General features: G+C 49.5%; 2 protein-coding genes across 3 annotated transcripts in view; both read left to right on the top strand.

Moving 5' to 3' along the window:
• The window catches only part of mybl2a (v-myb avian myeloblastosis viral oncogene homolog-like 2a), a 143,890-nt gene that overhangs the window by 70,551 nt on the left and 49,898 nt on the right, over nucleotides 1–23,441 (top strand). The gene's annotated exons all lie outside the window — the stretch shown is intronic.
• LOC117511799 (histone-lysine N-methyltransferase set-1-like) overlaps nucleotides 1–23,441 on the top strand; it is a 36,825-nt gene that overhangs the window by 6,969 nt on the left and 6,415 nt on the right. Inside the window, exons 3-6 of the mRNA XM_034171714.1 lie at nucleotides 3,390–3,582; nucleotides 13,506–13,571; nucleotides 17,570–17,611; nucleotides 17,696–17,736. Coding sequence (XP_034027605.1) covers nucleotides 3,390–3,582; nucleotides 13,506–13,571; nucleotides 17,570–17,578 — 268 coding nt within the window. The 3' untranslated portion in view covers nucleotides 17,579–17,611; nucleotides 17,696–17,736. The remainder of the gene's footprint in view (nucleotides 1–3,389; nucleotides 3,583–13,505; nucleotides 13,572–17,569; nucleotides 17,612–17,695; nucleotides 17,737–23,441) is intronic.

Raw genomic sequence — 23,441 nt, 5'->3', positions numbered from 1 at the left:
CAACGGAAGTTCTCCAGACAATTTTGCTGGTGGACTGGTTTACTAGTGTGGACCTGAAGGATACCTATTTTCACATCCCACTGTCAGTTCACCACAGGCAATTCCTCCGGTTTGCGTTTGAAGGACAGGTGTACCAGTCCTCCCTTTTGGGCTCTCACTCGCTCCTCGTATGCTCACTAGGTGCATGGCAGCAGCACTTTTTCCCTTGCAGGCTTGTGGGATACGGATTCCGTATCTGGACGACTGGCTCGTATGCTCACAGGGCCGGCAGGAATCACTCAACAATACTTGCACCCTTCTGGAACATGTGTCACAACTAAGGCTCACTGTGAACTTTGCAAAGAGCTCCTTGAACCCATGCCAACAGGTGGTATTTATTGGCATGGTGCTCAACTCACTGGCAGTGACTGCTTATCCATCCCCACAAAGGGTGGACGACATTCTCACTCTGGTCCGTCATGTTCGCAGGAATGCCAGACTGACTTATGGTCTGCTCCTCCAGCTCATGGGGAAACTGATGGCAATGTAAGCAGCCGTGCCTCTGGTACTCCTGTCTTTGCGCCCCTTACAAATTTGGCTCAACAGCCTTGGCCTCACCCCCACGCTGCATCAACACAGAACTGTGCATCTTCCAGCTCAGTCTGTCCGGCTGTCTTCCTAGCTCTGAGCCACTTCTCTCCTGCCCTAGAGGGGAAACATGGGCTTGTTCAGTCAGTGTATCATAGAAACCATCAAGGAGGTACCAGGTCTGTTCATTGCCTGAGGGAAGCTCAGGAACTTCTCCAGTGGGCTTTGTCTCACATGCTGAGTCTCAGGGCTGTGCATCTGCCAGACGTGCAGAGCTACGCTGCAGATTTTCTCTCACATCAGAAACCACCACCGGGCGGGTGGCACCTCAACCTGGATGTGGTTCAGCTGATCTGGGACAGATTTGGCAAGGCAGAAGCCGCTCTGTTTGCCTCAAACGCTACAACATATTGTAGCCTGTGGTTCTCTCTGTCAGAACCACACAGCCCACTGGGCCAGGATGCACTGGCTCACCCTTGGCTGGTCTGTCTACAAGATGTGTTTCCTCCTCTTCCGCTGATCATGCTGATGCTACACAGAATATGCACGAATCATAACACAGTGCTGCTAGTAGCCCCATACTGGCCGGGCAGGACATGGTTCCCCGTGATTCTGATGCTCGACAGTGGAGAGCCGCGGCCCCTCCCACAGAGGAGGGACCTTTTGTCACAGTTGAACGGGAACATTTGGCATCCTCACCTAGAGCGTCTTCAACTGTATGTGTGGCCCCTGAAGGGACAGGCTCCTGTCAGGTTTAACGGAAACAGACAGAGAAATTTCTTTTTGTGGCTTTGCGCAAAGGGGAAGAGCTCAACAGAACCTGCTGTGCAGCTTATTCCGAAGAGGTCCTCAACTTTGCAGCCTTTTATTGAGACACAAACATGGGTGGTTACAGGGTGAATCATTCATTTACATACACGTGATCGTATGATGCACTTTGCAAGCAGAAAGACACAAGACACTTCAAGGCTGTGGAACATTCTGACTAGTCCTCTGACTAATCAGATTCTGCTGGCACAGGGACATGCAGTCCTTGATCAAGCCTCTGTCTGCAACCTTGACGGTCTTGGAATGTTTAAGCAACTATTCTTACAGGGTTCATCTCAGGTTGTGGTAATGAGAGAATTATGGTCAAAAGGAAAATATAAAAGAGCAGATGTAATAAATAATAATAATAATAATAACATGTTTGTACATTACATTTTATCTAACAGCTCCATGTTGAGTTCTTGTGATCAAGCTGTAGTGCAGACTATACTGAATGCCCGTGCGCCCTCCACTAGGGCATTGTACGGCAATAGATGGAAGCTTTTTACCAGTTGGTGCAGTACGCAAGGCATGGACCCTGAGCGTTGTCCCGTGCCAGTGCTGCTTAACTATCAGTCATTGTTTGACACCGGCCTTTGTCTCTACAATTAAAGTTTATGTTGCTGCTGTCTCTGCTCACCACATTATGGTAGATGGTCGATCAGTAGGATCGCACCCCCTGATATGTCTCTCTTTAAGAGGTGCTCTTTGCCTTCAGCCTCCGAGGATTGCATGTGTGCCATCCTGGAATCTTCCATTAGTTCTTGAGGATTTATGCTCTTAGCCGTTTGAGCCACTGGGTGCCAGTGACCTCAGCTGGTTGTCATTTAAGACTGCATTCCTCCTTGCTATTTCATCCACAAAGCGCGTTGTAGAGCTCCATGCCTTGTCAGTTGCTGACAACTGCGTGCACTGCAATTCTGATGGGTCAGGGGTTACTCTATGGCCGAACCCCTCCTTTTTACCAAAGGCGGTTTCATCATTCCATGCTAATCAGCCGGTTACCTTTGCTGTCTTTGCTCCTCAATCTACTGCAGAAGCTAATTCAAGTCAAGGGGTGGGCAGCGAGGGCTGAGACACTGCAGGTTTTCCTTGCAACAGATCACCTCAGCAGGTGGGTTTCTGATTAGCTTCTCCCCTGAGCATTAACACCTGGTCATTAATGAAATCACCTGCTGAGGTGATTGATATTAAGGAAAACCTGCAGTGTCTCGGCCATTCATGGCACATGATTGCCCTGTTCGAGACTGTTGTGCCCTATACGTGCACTTTGACGTTATATTGATGCTCTGTTTGTCTGCTATGGGAGCCCCAGGAGCTGCTGCACCTTGTCCAAGCAAAGACTGGCACAGGACTGGGTTGTTAACGCTATATTGCAAGATTACAAGAACGGTGACTGTCAACCTCCTCCAGTGAAATGTTATTCAACTCGAGGCATATCCACCTCCTGGGCTGCCCTGAGAGGTGTACCACCGACTGACATCTGTACTGGAGCAACATAGGCTTCCTCCTGTACTTTTGCCTGTTTGTACAGAGTGAATGTAACTGCTCCTCACCCTGTGGCGACGGCCGCATTATCGGCCTCCTCAAACTGCAGCTGAGGTTGGTAAGTGCACATTTCAGGTTTGGTTAGTGCACACCCCTCATGACCTTGCTGGTATAAGGTCATCCAGGTGCTAAAGCACTGTCCTCTGGCGGTAAGAAGGAATGAAATAGAACGAGAGTTCTATGAATTCTGGGTGACTGCCAGAGTTGGTTGTCAATCGGAGTCTAGGTGATAGATTCCAAAAGAACTGAATGCTGGGTAACATGCACTCATATACTGTTGCTGATGTCACCGAGGTCACACCTACTGGCATGACTTTGTTGGTATAAGACTTGACCTGATGCGCATGCGCGCATGGAATAATCCAGGGGCTAAAGCAGCTCCCTCTGGCGGTCATCCGGAATTCATAGAACCATAGTTATATAAGTAACTCTCGTTTTATTTTATTTTCTATTTTTTCTTTTCACAGCATAGATGCTTCAAAAGAGGACGGAAAACTTGGACAATTAGTGAACGGTGATCACAGAACTCCAAATTGTAAAGTGAAGACCATCGTTGTTGAGGGAAGGCCACACTTGTGCCTTTTTAGTACCAGAAAAATCTTAAAAGATGAGGAAATAACATACCACTATGGTGATTCCTCTTGGCCATGGCACTCGATGGTGAGAATACACTTGCTTGATATTGCATTTTGTGTTTGTTTTTTTGTTTTTATTTTTTGTTTTTTTGTTTTTTGTTTTTAGAGCAACCATTTGATATTGTGTCCTGTACTTCATTAACTTTGTGGCTTTTAGTTACGAAAATTACTCTGTTGTATTGACAAATGTGACTGTGAACAGAATATGATCTTCTTAAGAATTTTTAACATAGTAGAACTCAGTGTTACAAATTGATAAAAAGATAAACCCCCCAGCAGTCCAAGTCTATAGCAGCATAACTAAGGGATGGTTCAGGGTCACCTGATCCAGCCCTAACTATAAGCTTTAGCAAAAAGGAAAGTTTTAAGCCTAATCTTAAAAGTAGAGAGGGTGTCTGTCTCCCTGATCCGAATTGGGAGCTGGTTCCACAGGAGAGGAGCCTGAAAGCTGAAGGCTCTGCCTCCCATTCTACTCTTAAAAATCCTAGGAACTACAATCTGAGAGCAGAGCGCTCTATTGGGGTGATATGGTACTATGAGGTCCCTAAGATAAAATGGGACCTGATTATTCAAAACCTTATAAGTAAGAAGAAGAATTTTAAATTCTATTCTAGAATTAACAGGAAGCCAATGAAGAGAGGCCAATATGGGTTAAATATGCTCTCTCCTTCTAGTCCCTGTCAGTACTCTAGCTGCAGCATTTTGAATTAACTGAAGGCTTTTCAGGGAACTTTTAGGACAACCTGATAATAATGAATTACAGTAGTCCAGCTTAGAGGAAATAAATGCATGAATTAGTTTTTCAGCATCACTCTGAGACAAGACCTTTCTAATTTTAGAGATATTGCGCAAATGCAAAAAAGCAGTCCTACATATTTGCTTAATATGCGCATTGAAGGACATATCCTGATCAAAAATGACTCCAAGATTTCTCACAGTACTACTAGAGGTCAGGGCAATGCCATCCAGAGTAAGGATCTAGTTAGACACCATGTTTCTAAGATTTGTGGGGCCAAGTACAATAACTTCAGTTTTATCTGAATTTAAAAGCAGGAAATTAGAGGTCATCCATGTCTTTATGTCTGTAAGACATTCCTGCAGTTTAACTAATTGGTGTGTGTCCTCTGGCTTCATGGATAGATAAAGCTGGGTATCATCTGCGTAACAATGAAAATTTAAGCAATGCTTTCTAATAATACTGCCTAAGGGAAGCATGTATAAAGTGAATAAAATTGGTCCTAGCACAGAACCTTGTGGAACTCCATAATTAACCTTAGTCTGTGAAGAAGACTCCCCATTTACATGAACAAATTGTAATCTATTAGATAAATATGATTCAAACCACTGCAGCGCAGTGCCTTTAATACCTATGGCATGCTCTAATCTCTGTAATAAAATTTTATGGTCAACAGTATCAAAAGCTGCACTGAGGTCTACCAGGACAAGCACAGAGATGGGTCCACTGTCTGAGGCCATAAGAAGATCATTTGTAACCTTCACTAATGCTGTTTCTGTACTATGATGAATTCTGAAACCTGACTGAAACTCTTCAAATAGACCATTCCTCTGCAGATGATCAGTTAACTGTTTTACAACTACCCTTTCAAGAATTTTTGAGAGCAAAGAAGGTTGGAGATTGGCCTATAATTAGCTAAGATAGCTGGGTCAAGTGATGGCTTTTTAAGTAATAATGGTTTAATTACTGCCACCTTAAAAGCCTGTGGGACATAGCCAACTAATAAAGATAGATTGATCATATTTAAGATCGAAGCATTAAATAATACTTTCTATCATGAATATTGTTGGGAAGGTGTCGTAGCACGGACCCACAACAGGGGGGCGCAAATGAACGGACAATGAATAAGCCAAAAAGGTAACAATTTAATGTTGCGATAATACACAACGAAACGTACTATAATCTGCACAGTCAATTTAACACCAGGTGACGTGTGGGCAGGCTCGAAGATAGAAGACCCCCGACGAGAGAGAAGCTGCGTCCCACACGGCTTCCACCACCAACGGTCTGAAGAACACCGGAGCCGCCAAGTCCCGAGTCCCCAGGTGGTTTCTGTCTTCGGCTGTCGACCGTGGTACTGCTGGCAGAAAGCAGAAATATGATGAGTGAGTGTGAGTCCGCACACTCAGTAAATCCACAGTTAACGACGGAGGAAGCGCCTCCACCTCCAAGCACACACTCGTGCAGCTCCTGTTTGAGCACTTATCTGGGTGGGAGGTGTTGCGAAGCCGTCGCTGAACACCTCAAACGCCACCTCCACAGACGAGTCTCACCGACAGGAAAACGGCTGCAAAGAAGAGTTTAGACAGATATACAGTCTTAAGTTCACAGAGAAATTACCTTGGTAATGGTAGTCGATTTCTCGGCGGGGAGGTGGAGTTGCAGTCCGGCTTTTATGGTGGTGATGATGAACGAGTGACAGCTGGTGCAGAGGATGAGTGACAGCTGTCACTTCTTCTGGGTCTGGCGCCCTCTCGTGCTTGGAGCCCGCACTCCAAGCAGGGCGCCCTCTGGTGGTGGTGGGCCAGCAGTACCTCCTCTTCAGCGGCCCACACAACAGGACCCCCCCCTCAACGGGCGCCTCCTGGCGCCCTACCAGGCTTGTCCGGGTGTCTCGCGTAGAACTCGGCCAGGAGGGCCGGGTCCAGGATGAAGCTCCTCTTCACCCAAGAGCGTTCTTCAGGTCCATACCCCTCCCAGTCCACCAGGTATTGGAACCCCCGGCCCTTACGACGGACGTCCAGGAGCCTGCGGACCGTCCAAGCAGGCTCCCCGTCGATGAGCCGGGCAGGAGGCGGCGTAGGTCCAGGTGCACAGAGGGGCGAGGTGCGGTATGGCTTGATGCGGGACACGTGGAATACAGGGTGGACCCGCAGTGAAGCCGGGAGTCGGAGCTTCACTGCGGCCGGGTTGATGATCTTGAGGATGTGAAATGGTCCAATGTACCTGTCCTTTAACTTAGGGGAGTCCACACAAAGGGGGATGTCCTTTGTTGAAAGCCACACCTCCTGCCCGGGCCGGTATGTGGGGGCCGGGGAACGTCGGTGGTCCTCATGGGTCTTAGCCCTCGTCCGGGCCTGTAATAGGGCAGAGCGGGCGGTCCGCCACACCCGGCGGCACCTCCTGAGGTGGGCCTGGACCGAGGGCACACCGACCTCTCCCTCCACCAGTGGGAACAATGGGGGCTGGTACCCCAAACATGCCTCCAAAGGGGAGAGGCCGGTAGCAGACGAAACTTGGCTGTTGTGGGCATACTCGATCCAGGCCAGATGGTGACTCCAGGCCGCCGGATGCGCGGAGGTGACACACCGAAGGGCCTGCTCCAACTCCTGGTTGGCCCGCTCTGCCTGGCCGTTGGTCTGGGGGTGGTACCCGGACGAGAGACTCACGGTGGCCCCCAGCTCCTTGCAGAAACTCTTCCTCACCTGTGAAGAGAACTGGGGACCACGATCTGATACAACGTCCGATGGTATCCCATGCAGCCGCATGACGTGGTGGACCAGGAGGTCTGCCGTCTCCTGGGCCGTCAGGAGCTTCGGGAGGGCCACGAAGTGGGCCGCCTTGGAGAACCGGTCCACTATCGTGAGAATCACGGTGTTGCCCTGGGACGGCGGGAGGCCCGTGATGAAATCCAGGCCGATGTGAGACCAGGGGCGATGAGGCACTGGCAGGGGTTGGAGGAGGCCCGTCGTCCTCCGATGGTCTGCCTTGCCCCTGGCGCAGATGGTACAGGCCTGGACGTAGTCCCGGACGCCGGTTTCCAGGGACGCCCACCAGAAGTGCTGCTGGACTACTGCCACGGTCCTACGCACTCCGGGATGACAGGACAGCTTGGACCCGTGACAGAAGTCCAATACGGCAGCTCTTGCCTCTGGTGGGATGTACAGTCGGTTCTTGGGGCCAGTCCCCGGGTCCGAGCCCCTTGTCAGGGCCTCCCGGACGGTCTCCTCCACGTCCCAGGTGAGGGTGGCCACGACAGTGGACTCGGGGATGATGGTCTCGGTGGGGTTCGACAGCCCCGCTTTGGCTTCTTCTTCGTGCACCCGGGACAATGCATCTGGTTTTTGGTTCTTGGTCCCGGGGCGATACGTGATCTGGAAGTCAAAGCGCCCGAAGAACAGAGACCAGCGGGCTTGCCTGGGGTTCAGCCGCTTGGCGGTCCAGATGTACTCCAGGTTCCGATGATCCGTGAAAACCGTGAAGGGCAACGATGCCCCCTCCAGCAGGTGTCTCCATTCTTCAAGAGCCTCCTTCACCGCAAGAAGTTCCCGATTGCCGACGTCATAGTTCCGTTCAGCGGGGGTCAACCTCCGGGAATAAAAGGTACAAGGATGGAGAACCTTATCAACCTCCACGCTCTGGGACAGCACGGCTCCTATCCCTGAGTCAGAGGCGTCCACTTCTACTATGTACTGGCGATCAGGATCAGGCTGCACCAGAACTGGTGCAGTCGAGAACCGGCGTTTCAACTCCTGGAACGCGGCTTCGCACCGATCCGACCAGGCGAAGGGGACCTTGGTGGAGGTCAGGGCAGTCAGGGGGCTAACTACCTGACTGTAACCTTTAATGAACCTCCTGTAGAAATTTACAAAGCCTAGGAACTGCTGTAGTTTCCTGCAGCTTGTTGGTTGGGGCCAATCTCTCACCGCCGCAACCTTAGCCGGATCAGGGGCGACGGAGTTGGAGGAGATGATGAACCCCAGGAAGGACAAAGAAGTGCAGTGGAACTCGCACTTCTCGCCCTTCACAAACAGCTGGTTCTGCAACAACCGCTGTAGGACCTAACGTACATGCTGGACATGGGTCTCAGGGTCCGGGGAAAAGATGAGTATATCGTCCAGATATACGAAGACGAACCGATGCAGGAAGTCCCGCAAGACGTCATTTACCAAAGCTTGGAACGTCGCGGGGGCGTTAGTGAGGCCGAACGGCATGACCAGGTACTCAAAATGACCTAACGGGGTGTTGAATGCCGTCTTCCATTCGTCTCCTTTCCGGATCCGAACCAGGTGGTACGCGTTTCTAAGATCCAATTTAGTGAAAATTTGGGCTCCATGCAGGGGCGTGAACACTGAATCCAACAGAGGTAACGGGTATTGGTTGCGAACCGTGATCTCGTTCAGCCCTCTGTAATCAATGCATGGACGGAGTCCGCCGTCTTTTTTACTCACAAAAAAGAAACCAGCACCCATCGGGGAGGTGGAGTTCCGGATCAGCCCGGCAGCTAAGGAGTCCCGGATGTAGGTCTCCATTGATTTGCGTTCCGGACGTGAGAGGTTGTACAACCTACTGGACGGGTACTCAGCGCCCGGGACGAAATCGATGGCACAATCATACGGTCGGTGCGGGGGAAGAGTGAGCGCCAGATCCTTGCTGAAAACGTCAGCAAGATCATGGTACTCCTTTGGCACCGCCGATAGATTGGGGGGGACTTTGACCTCCTCATTAGCCGTAGTGCCGGGAGGGACCGAGGATCCTAAACACTCCCGGTGGCAGGTTTCGCTCCACTGCGTGACAACCCCGGACGGCCAATCTATCCGGGGATTGTGCTTCACCATCCAAAATCACTCGGGAGGTAGAAGGTGTTACATGGAACACTATCTCCTCCCTGTGATTCCCAGACACAACCAAAGTCACCGGTTGTGTCTGATGTGTGATTAATGGAAGCAGGGTGCCATCTAGTGCTCGCACCCGCAATGGTGTCGGCAGAGCCACCAGAGGGAGCCCTACTTCCTTTACCCATCTGCTGTCCAGCAGATTCCCTTCAGACCCCGTGTCTACCAGTGCTGGGGCGTGAAGGGTTAAATCCCCACAAAGGATTGTTACTGGGATTCGTGCAGATTTGCGGGGTTTTCCCGCATGCGTGTTATGGCCCACCCTTAGCCCAGTTTCTAAGGACGGGCGTTGTAGTTTGACCGTTTGGGGCAGTCCTTCTGCATGTGTTCGCAAGAGCCGCAGACAAAACACTCCCCGCGGGCCAGCCTCCTTTGACTGATATTTGATCTTAATTTGGCCCTGCTCGTGTCCATAGCCTCCTCAGCAGGGGGAGCTGTAGCCACACGGAGCTCTCTGGCAGTGAAGCGTGGGGACGACGTCACCTTGTCGGAACCGGAAGGGGGAGGGACGGCTCGTGCCCGGTCACGCCCCCCGGCCTGCTCCCGACGATGCTCGTTTAAACGGTTGTCTAAGCGTATAACTAAATCGACAAGCCCGTCAAAATCCCGCGGTTCCTCCTTAGCCAGTAGGTGCTCCTTAAGGACCGGGGATAGTCCGTTTACAAAGGCGGCGCGGAGCGCAACGTTATTCCAGCCGGACCTCGCTGCCGCGATGCGGAAGTCGACTGCATACTCGGCTGCGCTACGGCGCCCCTGTCTCATCGACAGCAGCACGTTCGAAGCGGTCTCGCCTCTGTTGGGATGATCAAACACTTGTTTGAACTCCCGTACAAACCCAGCATAAGACGTTAGGAGCAGTGAATTCTGCTCCCAAAGCGCCGTAGCCCATGCGCGTGCCTCTCCTCGAAGCAAATTAATAACATAAGCCACCCAGCTAGCGTCTGATGCGTACATGACAGGGCGCTGTGAAAAGACGAGCGAACACTGCCTGAGGAAGTCCGCGCACGTCTCGACACAGCCCTCGTACGGTTCCAGAGGGCTTATGTATGCTTCAGGGGACTATGGGGGGGTTCGTTGAACGACCAGTGGAACGTCTGATACAGGCCCAGGACCAGCCAGAGGAGTGGCTGCGGCAGCGCCCTGGTCGCGCGCTTCCACCCTGGCGGTGAGAGCCTCCACCCTCCGATGGAGGACATTCTGCTCGGTCACTAAATCTAACCTAGCCGTGAAGGCGGTTAAGATCTTCTGCAGCTCACTCAACACGCCTCCCGCTGACGCCTGCGCTCCTGGCTCTTCCATTGGCCGTTCAAGCTCGGGTTGACGCCCCTCGGAATCCATGACGATGGCCGAGAAATCCTGTTGGGAAGGTGTCGTAGCACAGACCCACAACAGGGGGCGCAAATGAATGGACAATGAATAAGCCAAAAAGGTAACAATTTAATGTTGCGATAATACACAACGAAACGTACTATAATCTGCACAGTCAATTTAACACCAGGTGACGTGTGGGCAGGCTCGAAGATAGAAGACCCCCGACGAGAGAGAAGCTGCGTCCCACACGGCTTCCACCACCAACGGTCTGAAGAACACCGGAGCCGCCAAGTCCCGAGTCCCCAGGTGGCCTCTGTCTTCGGCTGTCGACCCTGGTACTGCTGGCAGAAAGCAGAAATATGATGAGTGAGTGTGAGTCCACACACTCAGTAAATCCACAGTTAACGACGGAGGAAGCGCCTCCACCTCCAAGCACACACTCGTGCAGCTCCTGTTTGAGCACTTATCTGGGTGGGAGGTGTTGCGAAGCCGTCGCTGAACACCTCAAACGCCACCTCCACAGACGAGTCTCACCGACAGGAAAACGGCTGCAAAGAAGAGTTTAGACAGATATACAGTCTTAAGTTCACAGAGAAGTTACCTTGGTAATGGTAGTCGATTTCTCGGCGGGAAGGTGGAGTTGCAGTCCGGCTTTTATGGTGGTGATGATGAACGAGTGACAGCTGGTGCAGAGGATGAGTGACAGCTGTCACTTCTTCTGGGTCTGGCGCCCTCTCGTGCTTGGAGCCCGCACTCCAAGCAGGGCGCCCTCTGGTGGTGGTGGGCCAGCAGCCCACACAACAAATATCTCCCAACTGTATAGAATGCACAGCTTTGAAAGTCAAAATCAGGGGCTAACCTTTTCTGTAGAACTTAGACTGTAGAACTGTAGAAAATCTTTTTAGATTATATAAAGCCCAGATTTTTTTTTTTCTCATTAGTTTTGACATATTAGACCACATCTGTAAGAAAAGCAACCTGTTGCTACTTCTGGAATGGCACAGTTGTTAGATATACGAGGTCTGTCCGTAAAGTATAGGTCCTTTTTATTTTTTTCAAAAACTATATGGATTTCATTCATATGTTTTTACTTCAGACATGCTTGAACCCTCGTGCGCATGCGTGAGTTTTTCCACGCCTGTCGGTGACGTCATTCGCCTGTGAGCACTCCTTGTGGGAGGAGTCGTCCAGCCCCTCGTCGGAATTCCTTTGTCTGAGAAGTTGCTGAGAGACTGGCGCTTTGTTTGATCAAAATTTTTTCTAAACCTGTGAGACACATCGAAGTGGACATGGTTCGAAAAATTAAGCTGGTCTTCAGTGAAAATTTTAACAGCTGATGAGAGATTTTGAGGTGATTCTGTCGCTTTAAGGACTTTTCACGGTGCGAGACGTCGCGCAGCGCTCTCAGGCAGCGTCATCAGCCTGTTTCAAGCTTAAAACCTCCACATTTCAGGCTCTGTTGATCCAGGACGTCGTGAGAGAACAGAGAAGTTTCAGAAGAAGTCGGTTTCAGCATTTTATCCGGATATTCCACTGTTAAAGTAGATGTTTTTAATGAAAGACGTGCGGGCGGATTGCAGCGTCGGCTCGCAGCCGCCGCGACGCTCCGTAAACAGGAAAAACACCTCCGTTGGAAACCTTAAGGACAAGTTGGAACATCTCCAGCTGATAAACAATTTCTCATATACTCACTCCACTGAAAGCCATCAAAAGCCAACTGGATTTTAACAAATGGTTATCAACACGGAGGTGTTTTTCCTGTGCTGCCGCGCCGCGTCGGCTGCGTCTTTCATTAAAAAAATCTCCTTTAACAGTGGAATATCCGGATAAAATGCTGAAACCGACTTCTTCTGAAACATCTCTGTTCTCTCACGACGTCCTGGATCAATAGAGCCTGAAATGTGGAGGTTTTCAGCTTGAAACAGGATGATGACGCTGCCTGAGAGCGCTGCGCGACGTCTCGCACCGTGAAAAGTCCTTAAAGCGACAGAATCACCTCATCTCAAATCTCTCATCAGCTGTTAAAAGTTTCACTGAAAACCAGCTTAATTTTTCGAACCATGTCCACTTCAATGTGTCTCACAGGTTTAGAAAAAATTTTGATCAAACAAAGCGCCAGTCTCTCAGCAACTTCTCAGACAAAGGAATTCCGACGAGGGGCTGGACGACTCCTCCCACAAGAAGTGCTCACAGGCGAATGACGTCACCGACAGGCGTGGAAAAACTCACGCATGCGCACAAGGGTTCAAGCATGTCTGACGTAAAGACATATGAATGAAATCCATATAGTTTTTGAAAAAAATAAAAAGGACCTATACTTTACGGACAACCCTCGTATGCTTGATTTTTACTTTGCCTATTTTAAAACATCATTTGGCCATGTGGTCAGACAAATATCTGTTTAATATTTTCACTATAAGTTGGCACATGACTGAAGGCGATATATCAAAATATAGTTATAGTGTTGTTACTGGCCTTTATTCTGGAGTTCTAATGTTATTTTTTCCAGATTAAATACTTGCATATGTATGATGAAGGTGAAATTATTAAATTGAATTACTGCTTCAAATAGACTTTTCACAGCAATAATTAGTTTCATTCTTATTTTAGTTGAAAACAATGAAAAACCAACACTCTTATCCAGTTCATTACATTTATTAAATGTTACAAACACCACAGGTGTCGACAAGCTTTTATGTGTAAATAATCCCAACACCATAAATTCTTAAATCAGCAAAGTCCATCAATTTTAACCAATTACAGGCCATTTGAGACAGGCCCATTTGAAGCCTTTCACGATGGATGTCGATATGTACTCACTCACACACACACAGGCTGACTCTAAGGCGGTTAATAAGGACGTGTTTATGAGAACATTGTCAATGTGGGGGATGGGCGACTAACTTGTTTGCACAGTGGTGAATGCAGTTCAATTGTATTTGTCTTTTCAAGGAGTTTTCTAAGTTGTCCTGACGCTGTGTTCCTCTCTCACACACACATTTACAGGAAATGTGTAATGAGGCGCTGGGGACACAGAACATCGAGAAGCCCTGCTCATCAGAGACAGAGAAAGTAAGTGAACATATCTTCCTTCTTATGCTGCATTTACACATAACGACAGCAAGTCACGAATGCCACGAAGTATACATTCTTGGCCGCTGATCACGAATGTGATGATTTGAGGCAGAGGTGTCCTCAGGAACTGCTGCAACCCGTGACGACGCGTAACGATTAATGGCACGTGTTGGTGGAGATTATCAGGAACCATTCCGCACGGTCAAGAATAATGTTCCACTTTGGATGGAGCAGCTCTCATTTCTAGAAATCTGGCCAATTTTCTTAAATCCTCCAAACCGTGACTATCCAGGGTTGGGACCAGGAAGCAGAGTTGTAGTCTTACACACCTCTCTGCAGCTTCTCTCCCCCTGCCATCCCCTCATTACCCCATCCCCGTAGAGACGGTGCCTGCTCCCAGACTACCAATAACCAGCAAAAATCTATTTAAGCATAAAAATTCAAAAAGAAAAAATAATATAGCACCTTCAACTGCACCACAGACTAAAACAGTTAAATGTGGTCTATTAAACATTAGGTCTCTCTCTTCTAAGTCCCTGTTGGTAAATGATATAATAATTGATCAACATATTGATTTATTCTGCCTAACAGAAACCTGGTTACAGCAGGATGAATATGTTAGTTTAAATGAGTCAACACCCCCGAGTCACACTAACTGTCAGAATGCTCGTAGCACGGGCCGGGGCGGAGGATTAGCAGCAATCTTCCATTCCAGCTTATTAATTAATCAAAAACCCAGACAGAGCTTTAATTCATTTGAAAGCTTGTCTCTTAGTCTTGTCCATCCAAATTGGAAGTCCCAAAAACCAGTTTTATTTGTTATTATCTATCGTCCACCTGGTCGTTACTGTGAGTTTCTCTGTGAATTTTCAGACCTTTTGTCTGACTTAGTGCTTAGCTCAGATAAGATAATTATAGTGGGCGATTTTAACATCCACACAGATGCTGAGAATGACAGCCTCAACACTGCATTTAATCTATTATTAGACTCTATTGGCTTTGCTCAAAAAGTAAATGAGTCCACCCACCACTTTAATCATATCTTAGATCTTGTTCTGACTTATGGTATGGAAATAGAAGACTTAACAGTATTCCCTGAAAACTCCCTTCTGTCTGATCATTTCTTAATAACATTTACATTTACTCTGATGGACTACCCAGCAGTGGGGAATAAGTTTCATTACACTAGAAGTCTTTCAGAAAGCGCTGTAACTAGGTTTAAGGATATGATTCCTTCTTTATGTTCTCTAATGTCATATACCAACACAGTGCAGAGTAGCTACCTAAACTCTGTAAGTGAGATAGAGTATCTCGTCAATAGTTTTACATCCTCATTGAAGACAACTTTGGATGCTGTAGCTCCTCTGAAAAAGAGAGCTTTAAATCAGAAGTGTCTGACTCCGTGGTATAACTCACAAACTCGTAGCTTAAAGCAGATAACCCGTAAGTTGGAGAGGAAATGGCGTCTCACTAATTTAGAAGATCTTCACTTAGCCTGGAAAAAGAGTCTGTTGCTCTATAAAAAAGCCCTCCGTAAAGCTAGGACATCTTTCTACTCATCACTAATTGAAGAAAATAAGAACAACCCCAGGTTTCTTTTCAGCACTGTAGCCAGGCTGACAAAGAGTCAGAGCTCTATTGAGCTGAGTATTCCATTAACTTTAACTAGTAATGACTTCATGACTTTCTTTGCTAACAAAATTTTAACTATTAGAGAAAAAATTACTCATAACCATCCCAAAGACGTATCGTTATCTTTGGCTGCTTTCAGTGATGCCGGTATTTGGTTAGACTCTTTCTCTCCGATTGTTCTGTCTGAGTTATTTTCATTAGTTACTTCATCCAAACCATCAACATGTTTATTAGACCCCATTCCTACCAGGCTGCTCAAGGAAGCCCTACCATTATTTAATGCTTCGATCTTAAATATGATCAATCTATCTTTGTTAGTTGGCTATGTACCACAGGCTTTTAAGGTGGCAGTAATTAAACCATTACTTAAAAAGCCATCACTTGACCCAGCTATCTTAGCTAATTATAGGCCAATCTCCAACCTTCCTTTTCTCTCAAAAATTCTTGAAAGGGTAGTTGTAAAACAGCTAACTGATCATCTGCAGAGGAATGGTCTATTTGAAGAGTTTCAGTCAGGTTTTAGAATTCATCATAGTACAGAAACAGCATTAGTGAAGGTTACAAATGATCTTCTTATGGCCTCGGACAGTGGACTCATCTCTGTGCTTGTTCTGTTAGACCTCAGTGCTGCTTTTGATACTGTTGACCATAAAATTTTATTACAGAGATTAGAGCATGCCATAGGTATTAAAGGCACTGCGCTGCGGTGGTTTGAATCATATTTGTCTAATAGATTACAATTTGTTCATGTAAATGGGGAATCTTCTTCACAGACTAAAGTTAATTATGGAGTTCCACAAGGTTCTGTGCTAGAACCAATTTTATTCACTTTATACATGCTTCCCTTAGGCAGTATTATTAGACGGTATTGCTTAAATTTTCATTGTTACGCAGATGATACCCAGCTTTATCTATCCATGAAGCCAGAGGGGACACACCAATTAGCTAAACTGCAGGATTGTCTTACAGACATAAAGACATGGATGACCTCTAATTTCCTGCTTTTAAACTCAGATAAAACTGAAGTTATTGTACTTGGCCCCACAAATCTTAGAAACATGGTGTCTAACCAGATCCTTACTCTGGATGGCATTACCCTGACCTCTAGTAATACTGTGAGAAATCTTGGAGTCATTTTTGATCAGGATATGTCATTCAAAGCGCATATTAAACAAATATGTAGGACTGCTTTTTTGCATTTACGCAATATCTCTAAAATCAGAAAGGTCTTGTCTCAGAGTGATGCTGAAAAACTAATTCATGCATTTATTTCCTCTAGGCTGGACTATTGTAATTCATTATTATCAGGTTGTCCTAAAAGTTCCCTAAAAAGCCTTCAGTTAATTCAAAATGCTGCAGCTAGAGTACTGACGGGGACTAGAAGGAGAGAGCATATCTCACCCATATTGGCCTCTCTTCATTGGCTTCCTGTTAATTCTAGAATAGAATTTAAAATTCTTCTTCTTACTTATAAGGTTTTGAATAATCAGGTCCCATCTTATCTTAGGGACCTCGTAGTACCATATCACCCCAATAGAGCGCTTCGCTCTCAGACTGCAGGCTTACTTGTAGTTTCTAGGGTTTGTAAGAGTAGAATGGGAGGCAGAGCCTTCAGCTTTCAGGCTCCTCTCCTGTGGAACCAGCTCCCAATTCAGATCAGGGAGACAGACACCCTCTCTACTTTTAAGATAAGGCTTAAAACTTTCCTTTTTGCTAAAGCTTATAGTTAGGGCTGGATCAGGTGACCCTGAACCATCCCTTAGTTATGCTGCTATAGACGTAGACTGCTGGGGAGTTCCCATGATGCACTGTTTCTTTCTCTTTTTGCTCTGTATGCACCACTCTGCATTTAATCATTAGTGATCGATCTCTGCTCCCCTCCACAGCATGTCTTTTTCCTGGTTCTCTCCCTCAGCCCCAACCAGTCCCAGCAGAAGACTGCCCCTCCCTGAGCCTGGTTCTGCTGGAGGTTTCTTCCTGTTAAAAGGGAGTTTTTCCTTCCCACTGTAGCCAAGTGCTTGCTCACAGGGGGTCGTTTTGACCGTTGGGGTTTTACATAATTATTGTATGGCCTTGCCTTACAATATAAAGCGCCTTGGGGCAACTGTTTGTTGTGATTTGGCGCTATATAAAAAAATTGATTGATTGATTGATTGAAGATGAGCCAGAAAGCTCCAAAGGTACACACATGTGTGTGTATGCATATGAAATTGAATGTTAATGTGATTCCATTTTTCCCAGGGCCTGTAAAGAGACTGTTTCTTCCTTAAGATGTTTGTTCAGTTTCAAGATGGTTAGGAAGTGTTTGGATTGAGAAGATTTATGGAGTAATTTTCATGTTGTTTTTTTTTTTGTGTTCACAGGGAAGCTAAAAACAATCCAGCATAAAGGCAAACACTCCAAAGGTATGTATGGAAAATCTGTCTAATCTATCTAATCTAATCTATGTGTGTATGTATATATATTGTAAATGTTGCTTTTTCCCTCAGCAAACTTGGAGTGAGTCAGGATGAGGTGGACAGCTCTCGAGGTACAGTTTATGAAAAAAAAATGTTTCAGCCAAAAAGCACACATGAGCTGAAGATGATTTTTGTATATTAATGATCCTCTCCACTCAAAAGTGTATTTCTTGTTTTTGTGTCCCGAAATTGTCAGACCAGCTGATCACAGCAGTGTCCTATCAGGTGCAGGCTGGCAAGTTAATGCTGCATTTACACATAATGACGGCAAGTCATGAATGCCACGAAGTATACATTCTTGGTTGCGGATCATGAATGTGATCATTCGGGCAGAGGCGTCAGGTATCCTCAAGAAATTCTGGAACCTTAGATAGATAGATGTTTAGATATATTTTATTGCCATTACAAGTTACAGCAAGTGCAATGAAATTATCTTCACACCCAGTCACCTCAGACAAAAATACAGCAATTTGTTGGGAAGGTGTCGTAACACGGACCCACAACAGGGGGCGCAAGTGAACGGACAATGGATAAGAAAAGGAGTAACAATTTAATGTTGCGAAAGTACACAACGGAATACAAACAGAAATAACAGGTGCCAATTGTATACAAGAGGACGGTGGGCAGGCTCGAAGATAGGAGACCTCTGATGAACGAGGAGCCGGGGCCCACACCGCTTCCGCCACCAACGGCCTGAAGAACACCGGAGCCGCCAAGTCCTGAATCCCCAGGTGGTCTCTGTCCTCCGTTGTCGGCCCTGGTACTGCTGGCAAAGAAGAAACAGAAGGAGGTGAGTGTGAGTCCTCACACCCAGCAACCTTTACACTCAAAGTCTCTGGGAGGGAAAACCTCCACCTCCAGATACGTCTCTCTCGTGCAGCTCCTGTTGGTCCCTCTTCTGGATCACCACAGGAATGCGGCTGCACACAGAACAAAGTTTAGACAATCGATAAGTCAGCAGAGAAATTACCTTTGTGGTAGATGATTTCTCGGCGAGGAGGTGGAGTTGTGATCCGCTTCTTGTAAGGAGGTTAATGAGAGACAGCTGGTGAGGTTGACAGGTGACAGCTGTCACTTCCAATAGCTCTGGCGCCCTCTCATGCTTGAAGCCCGCACTCCAAGCAGGGCGCCGACTGGTGGTGGTGGGCCAGCAGTATCTCCTCTTCAGCGGCCCACATAACAGGACCCCCCCCTCAACGGGCGCCTCCTGGCGCCCGACCAGGCTTGTCCGGGTGTCGGCGGTAGAAATCGACCAGAAGGGCCGGGTCCAGGATGAAGCTCCGTTTCACCCAGGAGCGTTCTTCGGGTCCATAACCCTCCCAGTCCACCAAGTACTGAAAACCCCGGCCCATCCGACGGACGTCCAGGAGCCGACGAACAGTCCATGCCGGCTCCCCGTCGATGATTCGGGCAGGAGGTGGCTCGGGTCCAGGGGTGCAGAGTGGTGAGGTGTGGCATGGTTTAAGCCTAGAGACATGAAAAATGGGATGGATCCGCAGTGAAGCCGGGAGTGTCAGCTTCACTGCGGCCGGACTGAGGATCTTGGCGATAGGGAACGGCCCAATGAAACGGTCCTTCAGTTTCTGAGATGTCACCTGAAGCGGGATGTCTTTGGTGGATAACCACACCTCCTGCCCAGGTTGGTATGCAGGGGCCGGGGAACGCCGGCGGTCTGCATGGGTCTTGGCCCTCGTCCGGGCCCGCAACAGGGCAGAACGGGCGGTTCGCCACACCCGGCGGCACCGCCGTAGGTGGGCCTGGACCGAGGGTACCCCGACCTCTCCCTCCACAAGTGGGAATAATGGGGGCTGGTAGCCCAGACACGCCTCGAAAGGGGAGAGGCCGGTGGCGGAAGACACTTGGCTGTTGTGCGCGTACTCGATCCAGGCCAGATGGTTGCTCCAGGCCGCCGGATGCGCGGAGGTGACACAGCGAAGGGCCTGTTCTAGGTCCTGGTTCGCCCGCTCTGCCTGGCCGTTCGTCTGTGGGTGATACCCGGACGAGAGACGTACGGTGGCCCCCAGCTCCTTACAAAAACTCCTCCAGACCTGCGAGGAGAACTGGGGACCACGATCCGAGACGATGTCCAATGGTATCCCATGCAGACGCACGACGTGGTGGACCAGGAGGTCTGCTGTCTCCTGGGCCGTCGGGAGCTTCGGGAGGGCCACGAAGTGGGCCGCCTTGGAGAACCGGTCCACTATCGTCAGTATGGCGGTGTTGCCCTGGGACGGCGGGAGGCCCGTGACGAAGTCCAGGCCAATGTGGGACCAGGGGCGATGTGGCACAGGCAGGGGTTGGAGGAGACCCCTGGTCTTGTGATGGTCCGCCTTGCCCCTGGCACAGGTGGTGCAGGCCTGGACGTAGTCCCGGACGTCGGCTTCCAGTGACGCCCACCAGAAGCGCTGCTGGACTACTGCCACGGTCCTACGCACTCCAGGATGACAGGAGAGCTTGGAGCCGTGACAGAAGTCCAAGACGGCAGCCCTGGCCTCTGGTGGGACGTAAAGCTTGTTCCTTGGACCGTCTCCCGGATCCGGGTTCCTTGCCTGGGCCTCCCGGACGGTCTCCTGTACGTCCCAGGTGAGGGTGGCTACGACAGTGGACTCGGGAAGGATGGTATCGATGGGGTCCGACAACTCAGCCTTGGCCTCCTCTTCGTGCACCCGGGACAGTGCATCGGATCGTTGATTCCTAGTCCCGGGGCGGTAGGTGATCCGGAAGTCGAAGCGAGCGAAGAACAGGGACCAGCGGGCTTGCCTGGGGTTCAGCCGCTTGGCGGTCCGGATGTACTCCAGGTTCCGGTGGTCTGTGAAAACCGTGAAAGGCTCCGTAGCTCCCTCCAACAGGTGTCTCCACTCCTCCAGAGCCTCCTTCACCGCGAGGAGTTCTCGATTGCCCACGTCCTAATTCCGCTCTGCGGGGGTCAACCTGCGGGAAAAGTAGGCACAAGGATGGAGAACCTTACCGGACTCCCCGCTCTGGGACAGGATGGCTCCTATTCCTGAGTCTGAGGCGTCCACCTCCACTACAAACTGGCGAGTAGGATCAGGCTGCACCAGAACTGGCGCAGACGAAAACCGGCGTTTCAACTCCTGAAATGCGGCCTCGCACCGGTCCGACCAGGTGAAGGGGACTTTAGTGGAGGTCAGGGCGGTCAGGGGGCTAACAACCTGACTGTAGCCCTTAATGAACCTCCTGTAGAAGTTTGCAAAGCCGAGGAACTGTTGCAGCTTCCTACGGCTCTTTGGTTGGGGCCAATCCCTCACCGCCGCAACCTTGGCCGGATCCGGGGCGACGGAGTTGGAGGAGATGATAAACCCCAGGAAGGACAAAGAAGTGCGATGGAACTCACACTTCTCGCCCTTCACAAACAACCGGTTTTCCAACAACCGCTGAAGGACCTGACGTACATTCCGTACATGGGTCTCAGGGTCCGGGGAAAAGATGAGTATATCATCCAGATATACGAAGACAAACCGATGCAGGAAGTCCCGCAAGACGTCGTTAACCAATGCTTGGAACGTCGCGGGCGCGTTGGTGAGACCAAACGGCATGACCAGGTACTCAAAATGACCTAAAGGGGTGTTAAATGCCGTCTTCCATTCGTCTCCCTTCCGGATCCGAACTAGGTGATACGCATTCCTAAGATCAAGTTTGGTGAATATTCGGGCTCCATGCAGGGGTGTGAACACCGAATCCAAGAGGGGCAATGGGTATCGATTGCGAACCGTGATCTCGTTCAACCCCCTGTAATCAATGCATGGACGGAGTCCGCCGTCCTTCTTGCCCACAAAAAAGAAACCAGCACCCATCGGGGAGGTGGAGTTCCGGATCAACCCGGCAGCCAAGGAGTCCCGGATGTAGGTCTCCATTGATTCGCGTTCCGGGCGTGAGAGGTTGTACAGTCTACTGGACGGGTACTCAACGTCCGGGATCAAATCAATGGCACAATCGTACGGTCGGTGCGGTGGAAGAGTGAGTGCCAGATCTTTGCTGAAGACGTCAGCTAGATCATGGTACACCCCTGGCACCGCCGTCAGATTGGGGGGGCTCTTAACCTCCTCCTTAGCCGTGAACCCGGGAGGAACCGAGGATCCTAAACACTCTCGGTGGCAGGTTTCGCTCCACTGCACCACTGCCCCAGACGGCCAATCGATCCGGGGATTGTGCTTAACCATCCAAGGAAAACCCAAAATCACTCGGGAGGTAGAAGGTGTCACGTAAAACACGATCTCCTCCCGGTGATTCCCAGACACAACCAGAGTCACGGGCTGGGTCCGGTGTGTAATCAACGGGAGTAGGGTGCCATCTAGTGCCCGTACCTTCAAAGGCGAAGGCAGAGCCACTAGAGGGAGCCCCACTTCCTTTGCCCATCTGCTATCCAACAGATTCCCTTCGGATCCCGTGTCCACCAGTGCTGGGGCGTGAAGGGTTAAATCCCCACTTAGGATTATCACTGGGATTCGTGCTGATTTGCGGGGTTTCCCCGTGTACATGTTATGGCCCACCCTTAGCCCAGTTTCTAAGGGCGGGCGTTGGTGTTTGACCGTTTGGGGCAGTCTTTTAACAAATGCTCACATGAGCCACAGTAAAAACACTCCCCGCGGGCCAGCCTCCTTTGTCTGACATCAGATCTTACTTTGGCCCTGCTCGTGTCCATAGCTTCGTCAGCAGGGGGAGCTGTTGCCACACGGAGCCCACTGTCAACGGAGCGTGGGGACGATGTCACCCTTTCTGACCCGGAAGAGAGAGGGACGGCTTGTGCCCGGCCACGCCCTCCGGCCTGCTCCCGACGGTGTTCATTTAAGCGGTTGTCTAATCGTATAACCAGATTAACAAGCCCGTCGAAATCCTGCGGTTCATCTTTAGCCAGTAAATGCTCCTTCAGTACTGGAGACAGTCCGCTTATGAAGGCAGCGCGGAGCGCAACGTCGTTCCAGCCAGACCTCGCAGCCGCGATGCGGAAGTCGACAGCGTACTCAGCTGCGCTCCGACGCCCCTGTCTCAGTGACAGCAGCACGGTCGAGGCAGTCTCGCCTCTGTTGGGATGATCAAACACTTGTTTGAATTCCCGTATAAACCCAGCGTATGATGACAGAAGCCATGAATCCTGTTCCCAGAGCGCTGTAGCCCAAGCGCGTGCCTCACCTCGAAGCAGATTAATTACATAAGCCACCCGGGTGGCGTCTGATGCGTACATAACTGGACGCTGTGCAAAAACGAGCGAACACTGCATTAGGAAGTCTGCGCACGTTTCTACACAGCCTCCGTACGGTTCGGGAGGACTTATGTAAGCTTCAGGGGACGGTGGGGGGGGTAGTTGAACGGCCAGTGGAACATCTCTATCAGGCACCGGGCCAGCAGGAGGAGACACTGCAGCGACGCTTGACTCGCGTGCTTCCACTCTGGCGGTGAGAGCCTCCATCCTCCGATTGAGGACTGCATTTTGCTCGGTTACCAGCTGTAACTGAGCAGTGAAAGCAGTAAGGATGTGCTGCAGATCACTTACCACGCCTCCTGCTGCCGCCTGCGCTCCTTGTTCTCCCATTGGCTGTTCAAGCTGTGGTTGACGCCCCTCGGGATCCATGACGAATGGCCGAGAAATCCTGTTGGGAAGGTGTCGTAACACGGACCCACAACAGGGGGCGCAAGTGAACGGACAATGGATAAGAAAAGGAGTAACAATTTAATGTTGCGAAAGTACACAACGGAATACAAACAGAAATAACAGGTGCCAATTGTATACAAGAGGACGGTGGGCAGGCTTGAAGAT

The sequence above is a fragment of the Thalassophryne amazonica genome, chromosome 6 (assembly GCF_902500255.1).
Source record: "Thalassophryne amazonica chromosome 6, fThaAma1.1, whole genome shotgun sequence".
Taxonomy (NCBI): domain Eukaryota; kingdom Metazoa; phylum Chordata; class Actinopteri; order Batrachoidiformes; family Batrachoididae; genus Thalassophryne; species Thalassophryne amazonica.
This window is presented reverse-complemented; position numbering and strand designations above follow the sequence as displayed.